The sequence below is a fragment of the Agrilus planipennis genome, unplaced genomic scaffold (genome assembly GCF_000699045.2).
Source record: "Agrilus planipennis isolate EAB-ADULT unplaced genomic scaffold, Apla_2.0 scaffold81, whole genome shotgun sequence".
NCBI classification, from domain to species: Eukaryota; Metazoa; Arthropoda; class Insecta; order Coleoptera; family Buprestidae; genus Agrilus; species Agrilus planipennis.
In genome coordinates, this window is record NW_020438902.1 from 887263 (window position 1) to 897908 (window position 10646).

Consider the following 10646-nt stretch of genomic DNA (forward strand, 5'->3'; position numbering starts at 1 on the left):
TTTTACTTTTTTCAATTTCTAGACAATCACACTATCTTTATTTCGATTACTACATTGATATATAAATATATTATACAAGTCGTCCTTGTATGTAAAAGAAAAAGATGCTTCATTTGTGTAACGTGTAAATAAATTAAAATATAATTAACGAGAGAATAGAATTACAGATAAATTTTACAAATAATATCTATATTCTAGCATGTTAATAATGTAATGAATAATTTGTAACTAACTACCTACCTAAACTGTGTAAATCACCCTTGAAAATTTTACAGTTTCTCATTAGGTGTCTCCTAAGCTGTGCATAAATGAAAAATAGACTTTTTATAATATTCTATAAACTATACGAAAATTGTAGCAGCTAAAAGTAATTGTTATTTAAGATATTGTTTACAGTATATGTAATTTTTAATTTTAATTAATCATTAATGCTCTGATATGAAAAAAAAGGTACTTATTGTTCTAATTAAATCTGAGTAAACCATTTCTAATTTTCTATATGGGACTATACATTTCTCTTGAAAGATGCTCAAAAACATGTCATGAAACGGATCCCAAAATCCCAAAGCTATTTTTTTATTGTATCAGAACAGTAATAATAATTGATAGGCATGAATATTTCAAAGTTGTGTTTTTATTTTCTATTCTATTCTATATATATTTTTTCAAAACACAAAGATAAGCATTTAAAAATCGAATTACCTACAGTTATATGATACAAAATAAAATAAATAAAGAAAAATGTACATTTGAAATGCTTTTAAACACAAACAAGAGATCATTTTTACTGTAACAAGTAATAGCATTTGCGAGATATTTACATGTACGCCTTAGAACTGAAAAAAAGCTGGAAAAACACATTTTATTATTGTCGTTACGTTTTAACTACTAACTACTTAACTGTTATAATTTCAATATAATCTAATTTTAAAATAGCTAATTCATTTACTTGTACTGACTTTTTCACGTAACAGAATGCGGTATGTCTTTCATGATCAGCAACGTATCCTATTAACATAACTCTGTGGAAGTCATACATTTTAAATAACTTATTCTCCATTTATTATATTTTCCATTTTTTTAGTATTAAATGTATGTACTTATATAATAGACTTGCCTTATGTTTATTTATGTAAGTTTAATTGATTAACTACTATTTTGCTGTTTACATGTTAAATATTTCTGCAACGTGTTAACTGCACTTAGCGATAGCTCGTCTAATTAATTATGTTATTAAGTATGATATTTAATTGTAATAACGGTTTTCTAGTTGACAGTAAATATGTCATTTTAAAATAAAATTGCTTATCGCAAGAAAATTTGATAAACCTTTTTTATGAGGTGTGTTTTCAGCATTAATGCCATGTATTTCAATTGCACATGAATGATGTTTTTTTGAAAATTAAAATAAATTGAACCTATAAAGTAAGAACTATTTATACACCAATCTCAAAAAGTTCTGTATCTGAAACTAGCGCAATAATTTGACACAACTTGCCCAATTGATAAGAGGGCGCCTCCTATAGCTGTAAGGAATACTAATGAAGTGTGGGGTGTAGAAACTCAGGGCTCAACAGCTATGGGACGGAAGGTAAAGTTACCACAGATTCCTATTATTTATTATATTTTGTGGTTACATTTGTGTTAGAGACGGTAATTTTTAAATTAAAACAGCCAGAATTCCGATAACCATAAGACCAACAGTTAAAATCAGAAACAATCCAACTGGGCCAAAATACGATATATAAAAATTTTGGAAAAGAAACCAGCCTGCGTTAGATTAGGGTGAATTAGATTCATGGTAGGAAGACTATAAACAAGGGAAATAACTTACAGGTGGGGCACGCTAAATGATGTTATTAGCAAAGTTAACCGTGGTTAACTACCATTGTGCAAAATTTGGTTCACTGTGCATCTCTGCATATGTATTACCTTCGTTGATGTGTCACATTATTTTTTTATCATCAAGAAGACTATTCCTATATTTGTTTCCTGAACTTTCGTCATTACAGTCTTGTCGATGTAAACAAACAACTTTAAAAGATACGCAGCAAATAAGTACTTTACACAATGTTCGTTTACCATAGTTACCTCTTCGCCCATTGTTGATAACATTATTTGGCATATGCTACCTAGTAAGTTACTTCCCTTATTTATAAACTTCCTGCTATGAAGAGACAAAACGACAGTGCAACCAATACCTGTCTCTTTTCTGCAAGCCTGTATTAACAATAGAAAAATAGAACTAATGGCCGCACATTTTCATTACCTCTCTTGGTCTGTGTTCACTTTAAAATTCTTTGTGTATATAGGTGGGTAAGAATAGCTTTATTTCCTTTCCAATATAAGATTTTTCACCTCCGCTCTCCTCATATTTCCACATTGCGAATCTATGGCAATTTTCAACTCCGATAACTTGTAACCCTTTGGGTTTCTGCGTCTCAGACTCACACCAAATGGTTATCTAACTCTCCCACACAGAAGATACCCCTTATTTTATTTATATTAAACTGAGCGCATATGGAAGGACAACCAATAACTTTATTTTAGTCTCCATTGTAAATATACATAACATTGTGAAATTCTTTATACCTTTTAACGTGTCCTTGCAAAAATAAATATATAAGTATAGACTTCAAATTATCTACTTGTTTTGCATTAATTGGAAATCTATTACCAAAATCTATTCAATATGTATTTATTGTATATTGCATATACAATTTTAAATAATATAAGCATGGCGGCCTTTCATACCGTAACTTGCCTGATACCTTTTTCGTCTTAATCGATTAAGCGTGCACATGCCAATTAAAGAATCCTTTTCCACCATAACCTAACCAGAGACGTAAGTGCTGTCGACTAGACAGGGCTAAACAGAGGAATAGGTGCTAGTCTTTCGTAAACTTTCTGTTAAAATAAAAAAACACCCCCTGAAGGGAAGCCGAAACGCCTACCAACTAAAACCTCTCCTCGAGTATTGAAATTCATCTAGAGGTTTTACATCCCAAGGAAGGTTTGTTAGAAGAGAATTAGGAGCGGGAAGGAGATTGAGTATAGGAAAGGAAATATTTGGGCGAAAAGAAGAATGCAATGGGAATCGGTGGCCCACCTCGAATGAGTTGGGGAAGCAGCTTACAGTAGAAGGTGGTAGGGCCTTTTGAAACGGTCGTTTAGGGGCGATGTCGGGAAGTGTCGAGCTGGACGGGTTTGGGTGACCTGACACCGAGATGCGGAGGTTTGTCGCGAATCTCATTGCGACTTCGAGGACTGAAAATTAACCAGTTTTATTCAGAATATGGGCGTTCAGGGGTAGCCAAGTGCGGATTTTAAGTGCCTTGGAGGATTGTAGGTGGTAGGGATGGGCGCAACCCCAGATGGGAATGCCGTAGGAGCAGATGCTCCTGATGATTGCGTTGAAAGCAGGGATTTTGGCTTGTTGACAGATGGAATTATTTTGGAAGAAGAGCTTGAAGGAGATGAAAACGCCTAAGTCCTTGGAACGTGTAGCTAGCATGTTTTTCCGTCATGTGAATGTTCGGTCGAAGATGACGCCGAGGTATGTGGCGGAATGGCTCCATTTGATAGAATGGTTGTTGATGATGTTAACTGGGGGTTTTTGGGTCCTACATGAAAAGAAAATTGCTTCCGGCTCGGCCTCATTAATGGATAGTTTCCATCTTTGATACCAATTCAGGAGCAGTGGTAGGAACTTGTTAATTTTTTAGGGGTAATGGAGAATGATTTGGACGTGGTTTATAAGGGCGATGTCCTAAGCGTAAAGAGCTGTGAGGATGGAGGAATGAAACGGCATATCTGCTCAGAAAAGGTTGAACAAAAGGGGTGACAGCTTGAAGGCTTGGAGAACACCGGCCATGACGAGTTTGCTTGCAGAACCAACACGAAGGGTTCTGTCAGAGAGGAAAGATCGAATTACCCCGATTAGGAAATGTAGGGTGTTCAGGGCGATAAGTTTGGTCAGAAATGTATGCAGAAACATGAAGAAGTTGATGGCCGGTTGATGCGGAAACTGTGTTGAAAGTCAGTGAAGAAACTGTTTCGCTCCACGTAGTCAAGAAGCCAGTCCAAAAGGATGGACTCAACTACTTTTCTCAGTGAACTAAGCACGCTAATGGCGCCTGTAGCTTGAGGCACAGAGCTGAGGGGCTTCCCTTTCGTATGATGACAGGTGACAGTGGCTTCTTTTCAGACCAGAGGGAAGTAGTGGAACAGCATGATGTTACAGAATGCGGTTATGTGTTTTGGTAGCACAACTTTTGTCAAATCATCATCAAATTCTAAAATCTAGAATCTAGATTGTAAAGATATGGTAAAATTTTGTAGTCAATCAGGTTTCGTATTTTAGAACTCCAGGCCAAATTTATTTATTATATTTATATTATTATAACTGCTATAACAGTCGGCACTAACCATTGATTAATTTTAAATATTTTTTTCGTTAAAGATTTATTAAGGATAATACAAATACTAAAGCAAACTGGCTAAATGCACTGGAAGCGTCAAGACTGTTTCTATAAGTTATCTATGTCTATATTCATAGATGAAACTGGCATAACCTCACCTAACCTATATTTGTCTGTGCATATGCATAATTGTAAACATAATATAATAGTTAATACATATTAATAGTTTTATTTTGTACATATTAGGATGGGTAGAAGAAAAAGAAAGGTAGGACGCTGTGTTAAAAGAAATAAAAATGTTCTGCATGAACCCGAAGAGCTTGTTCAAGCTCCTCATTCATTTGTGATTCATCGAGGTATTCCCGGAGATCACATTTTGGAACTCACAAAAGACTTTCGTAAAGTGATGGAACCGTTTACAGCGAAGTCCTTGAAAGAACGCAAAAAGAACGCTATAAAAGACTTCGTATCGGTTGCTGGATTACTACATGTAACACACCTATGTATATTTTCACGGACAGAAATTGGAATGTATTTGAAAATATGTCGATTACCAAGAGGTCCTACCTTAACTTTTAAAATCCACAACTTTAGCTTAGCAAGAGATGTTATATCATCTTTGAAAAAGCAACTAGTTTTTGATAGTGCTTTTAAGCATTCTCCTTTGATAATTTTAAATAACTTCAGTGGTGAAGGCAAGCAGTTAAAATTAATGGCATCTACGTTTCAAAATATGTTTCCTACTATAAATTTAACAAAGGTAAATAATCATGTATACTTATTTGTTTAAACCAATAGTAAACTACAAAAAGTAATTGTAAATTTTAAGTATANGCCCCCGAAGTAAGCTGCTGAAATAAGTAAGGAACCAGTTCCCACAAAAGGATCCAGTATTAAGTCACCTTTCTTAACTTTAGCTTGATTTGCCATTAAAAAGGACAACTGAGGATCCATTGTAGTGTTGCCTATAAATTTTCTAGTTTTCAGTGAAAATTTTTTAACTAATTGCCTTAAACCATTTATAATCTAAAAATAAAAACTGTATTTTAAATAAACAGCAGGCTTTTACTATTTTACAAAAATCAATGAAAACTCTGATATCCCAGACTACCGAGATTAGCCTGTTAAGACGAAATACGCATATTTTAGATCAGGAATACTATCAGAAAGTGAATATGAAGATGATCCTAGCAATCACATAACTTTAGTCCAAAAAATGATAGGTAGGGGAAATATTGAAGAAGGAAAATCGGCAATTAGATTAAGCGAAATTGGTCCCAGATTAACCTTGCAATTAATTAAAATAGAAGATGGGCTTTTAGATGGTGAAGTACTTTACCATGATCTTATACATAAAACAGAAGAAGAAAAAGCAGAAATACAGAAAAAACAAGAACTAAAACGGTTCAATAACCATATATACTTGTATTTTTTTTTGTACTATATAAACTGATATTTTCAGGAAATTAAAAATGAAACTGAAGAAAGTGCAGGAAGAAAACTTGAACAAAAAAGAGGAAAAGAGAGAAGAACATAAGAAGAAATGCTTAGATGGAATACAAAAACGAAAACCTGAATCTGAAATTATGATGAAGAAGCTTGCTAGAGAAAATGTAGAAGAAAATAATGGCCAAGATGATAACGATGTTGAGTATTACAAAGAAGAAGTTGGAGAAGAACCAGATCAAGGTATATAAAAAAAACGTGAAAAACTTTCTTTTGTATTAAAATGTTGTAATGCAATATTAATGTGATGTTTATTCATCAGATCTCTTTGCAAAGAAGCAATCAGGCATAAAACGACTGCGCACTCCATTTTCTTATAAAAATAAAAAACCTCGATTAGATTCCGATAAAAGGGAATTTAATAATAAAAAGAAACCAAGATTTGATAAAGTTAACGTAAAAAAGCGAGATTATAGACCGATAGGAGACAGCTTCAAACCTAACAAAAAGGTGATATCATCAAAAATTAAAAGGAAAGGAAAAAAACGTTAACGTTCATTATTAATTGTATTGTTATTATTATTTTTAATAAAACAAGAAATAATACTATTTGTTCTCCTTTTTTTGTAAATATTGTTGATAATTTTCATATTTTTCTTGAGCTTTTTTAATTCTTTTCTCTTTTCTGGTTTCTTCTCTTAGCATAAAGTACTTTTCCCTAAAATCTGCTATTGTAATTTCATTGTCAAGGTCGACTTCTCCAGGTTCTTTAATTTTTTCATATGTTAAAAGTCTTCTTGAAGTGTATTTACTTAGGATTTGTTCACTATTAGCCACTAATTTTAAGCAGTTGCTTGAAGGCAGTGATTCCACTGTATAATCTTCCCTACAACATGGAAATTTAATAGGCTTATACGAAGATACGTAAAAAATACATTTAATTACAAAAAATTTTAATTAAAATAATCAAAACTGAGTAAATACGAGTTTAACTCGCGAGTCAAGAGTTTCATATTTTGTCAAGTATATTATTAAATATAATAATCGTACAATTTCCTCAGTTACACTACATAAGTAGATAAAATATTGACCGAGCAACATGGTCTAGATGTTTAGACCATTGCTCAGCATTCAGTAGAACGCCGATTCGATTCCGGGTCCATCTACCTTGATTCAAATTTTGCTATGGTTTCCTTAGATCACTTAAGTAAATGCTGTGGCAGTAATATTCCACAGGTAATGTTTCATTCTCTTCTGTATTCATTTCTCCGTCTCACCTGAACCACCGCCCGCCAGTATTAGTGATGGGAATGAGACACCCAAAAGTTTTTAATACAATCTGTACATTTTTTAAATACAAATGATGTTAAATAAGGAGTTAAATCAAAAAGTTTCGTTTATTATTTTAATTTATTTTTGCCAATTTATACCGCAAGCCGCATAAAGGAACATCGTTCCAAAAAGTAATTAGGAAAGAGTTTAGAATGATGTAAGCAAAGACATACCATATGATACTATAAAGTATAAACATGCATGAATGCCACTTAAATTTCGACATACTATTTTAAACTCTTATGTAATGAAATTAAAAACTTATTTTCGCCTAGAACAGATAATCTACTACAACATTAGACAAAGACAACGAAATTTCACCAGAAAGGTTTCTTCTTATATTTACTGATATGGAAAAATAGTACTTCAAATTTCAATTGAATACAAACCTGAAAACAGGGAACCAACAAACTAGTCGTCCTCCTATTTTTAAGTGTTTGCATGAAAATTTAAGTAAGTCAAAATACATTTGTGATATTCCATACTCAATTTTTGCTGGTATGTGTGTTGCAAGGTGCTCTTCACTTATAGTGTAAGCCTCTTTGTGTATACCAATTTTTTCTGTGGCTTCTCGGATTCCATAAGGGGCTAGAAGTTATTCAAAATTTAAAAATATTGTGACAGAAAATAACTTTCTAAACCTACGATCAGTAAGAATCGCATCAAATTTCAAACTGTCCTTCCAATACCACGCTGCGAAATCACTAACCATAACGTCCAAATATTGACTTTCCAAATTATATTGTACCATATTAGCCTTAATACTTTCGTCTTTTTCTCTCACCTAAAATTTTAAGGACAATATATTCATAGTATTTAGTACCAACTTTTCATCAACACTGACGCTAAATCATTGTGTTATTATAAAAATTTGTTACATTAGTAAAATCCACGTTGACTCTGTTTCAATACTGAGCCAATGCACTAATACAACATTGGACTTAGCTAACTTAAGAACCAAAAAAGTGAAATTCTAATAAAAAATCAATACGATTTTACGATTAAATGCATTATTATCGAGTTATTATGCTTCATGGTTTAGTAAAAATAGCCCATCAGCGCGCGTACAGTAGCAAGCAGGTGCTCATTTTTTAAATCGCCATTTAATTTAATGAATTAGTGTAACTGTGTTTAAGTTGTAAATACTTTTTGTGAAATTCTACTTGGTCTTGTTTTTCCATGTAACATAAGATAATCAATATCAGTTCCCAGTATGTAGCCCCCGAAGTAAGCTGCTGAAATAAGTAAGGAACCAGTTCCCACAAAAGGATCCAGTATTAAGTCACCTTTCTTAACTTTAGCTTGATTTGCCATTAAAAAGGACAACTGAGGATCCATTGTAGTGTTGCCTATAAATTTTCTAGTTTTCAGTGAAAATTTTTTAACTAATTGCCTTAAACCATTTATAATCTAAAAATAAAAACTGTATTTTAAATAAACAGCAGGCTTTTACTATTTTACAAAAATCAATGAAAACTCTGATATCCCAGACTACCGAGATTAGCCTGTTAAGACGAAATACGCATATGACAATAACAGTGCATTTAGCAAATAACTTTGCGATAATGATGATGACGATGAACAGGAAAAATGACGATCTGAAAATACTACAAAAGAAACACATGAGACGCTACTATAAAGTGATCATGCCTGAGGATAGACGCATGTCTACCTTTTATATCATACTCAGACCACAACTAGATTTTCCTACAGAATGTTTTATGACTTTTATATGCTCACTTGACGGTCAATCTAAACTTTGCAACTTAACTTTGAACTGTGCTGATTAAAAAAGTCATCAATACATGGATTGTTACTGAACTGTAGATGCTATTTTAGCCATGCCAACATCCTATTGAACTCAAATTAAGTGAATAATAACAAGTTTAAATTGTAGTTCAATCAAATCACAAAATTATATTTAACCACCTACATGCCCCTCCATATAGCGATCTCAGTAGCCTTGTTTCACAAAGTAAATTAAAATTATTAATTTCACAGTATTCAGTTTTATTTTGTAACATACCCACCGCCCAAAATATACATCATAAGGTTCTTTAGGTGGACATGTTGGATCTGTTCCATAATATTCAATGTAATAAAATAAAGTATCAGGATCCTTTAATTTTACCTTTCCTTTGTATGGTAAATAATCAAATGCCTACAAGTTGAAACTATAAAACTGTTAAAAAATTAAATTTTAATGTTACATTACCTGCAATTTATTTACTTTTTCAGAATGTGTAAAATGTTTACCAAATGTCTCTACTTCAATTTTAAAACTCTTATTGTCATCAAAAAGCAGTTTTACATAATCTGTAGAAAAGGTCTTCAAATTCTCATGTAAACCTTTAACACTCTTTGCAAAAGTCAATAATTCAATACACGATCTCAAGGATACAGATCTGTTAGCTAATAAATGTACATCATCCTCATTTAAGAATTCTACAACCCAGAAAGGTTGCTGAAACATTCACTTTTTTAAAGGAGGCAACTAAATATACATTCAGAAAAAAACCTCTAGCGTAGGCTCCTCCACAAAATTCATCTTAATATTAAATAGTGACACGAGGGACATAATTTCCTGTAATAATATAAAGTTAATAGAAATGCAATACAGAGGGTATGGTATACAAACTTCTCGCCTAAACTCTATATGCTCCTGAGCAAACCACAGTAAGTACTTTTTATTCATTTTAATAAAATTATTCATTGTTCCCATCACATAAGGCTTATTAGATACAATTAAAAAGAAAATAATCTATGAAAGAAAACATGTTTAAATTAAAAAATAAAGTTAAACTCATGTCACACTCATATGGTCAAGTCTATTGCCATAGTCTATTGCATCTTCAAAATATAACCTCAAATAAAAATTTGAATATTTCTACCTACTTTTTAAGTTTGGAATTCATTACCAAATTCATTCAGAATTAGTTATTTTAAAAGTACTTTTCCTCAAATTTGAGATTTTAATAGTTTTCTTTTCAGTTTCAAGAGTGTACTCCCTACATATTTTAAATATTTTACCGCAACGCAAAGAACCAATCAAAGTATAGACATTCTTAGTTTCATTGTTGTAATTTTTCATGTCGACCTTCTTTTTAACAACCGCCTTTAAGAGTGTAAATTGTACTAAAAATAAGTGCAGGACGTGGAAATATTTTGATTAAATATGTAAAATCCTCAAAGTATTCATTTTAAATAGATTCATTTGAAATTTTGTTGTCATTTTACCAATTTTTCTCATCTTTCTGATTCTTATCGGTTACTTTTGTAGTTTGAAATGGTAAAAACTGCTGTGATAATTGAAAAAGTAGTAATTCGTACAAATAGAGTCTCAAATATTAATATAGGTACACACATATTTGTATTATTAAAATTCCATTTACATTCTGTACAGTATTTTTAATTTCAAAATTTAGCAACAAAATACTAGAAGTTACG

At 32.1% G+C, this 10646-nt stretch overlaps 3 protein-coding genes across 3 annotated transcripts in view; 2 read left to right on the plus strand and 1 right to left on the minus strand.

Annotated features, from left to right (window-relative positions):
• Positions 1 to 10646, plus strand: part of LOC108737228 (semaphorin-2A-like) — a 542905-nt gene that overhangs the window by 529041 nt on the left and 3218 nt on the right. The window contains exon 8 of the mRNA XM_025973300.1: positions 5868 to 5870. Within this exon, the coding sequence (XP_025829085.1) occupies positions 5868 to 5870 (3 nt within the window). The remainder of the gene's footprint in view (positions 1 to 5867; positions 5871 to 10646) is intronic.
• On the plus strand, positions 4550 to 5534 carry LOC112904073 (protein Peter pan). The gene is given in 1 exon segment (XM_025973293.1): positions 4550 to 5534. A coding segment is annotated over 1 exon segment (600 nt). The 5' UTR covers positions 4550 to 4668; the 3' UTR covers positions 5269 to 5534.
• On the minus strand, positions 6474 to 10211 carry LOC108737209 (tRNA (guanine(10)-N2)-methyltransferase homolog). The gene is made up of 9 exons (XM_018469933.2): positions 10095 to 10211; positions 9838 to 9960; positions 9718 to 9783; positions 9415 to 9663; positions 9226 to 9360; positions 8346 to 8609; positions 7845 to 7983; positions 7589 to 7787; positions 6474 to 6753 (listed from the first exon to the last, which is right to left on the minus strand). Exons 2-9 carry the CDS (start codon positions 9919 to 9921, stop codon positions 6474 to 6476), a joined length of 1416 nt encoding a protein of 471 aa, XP_018325435.1. The 5' UTR covers positions 9922 to 9960; positions 10095 to 10211.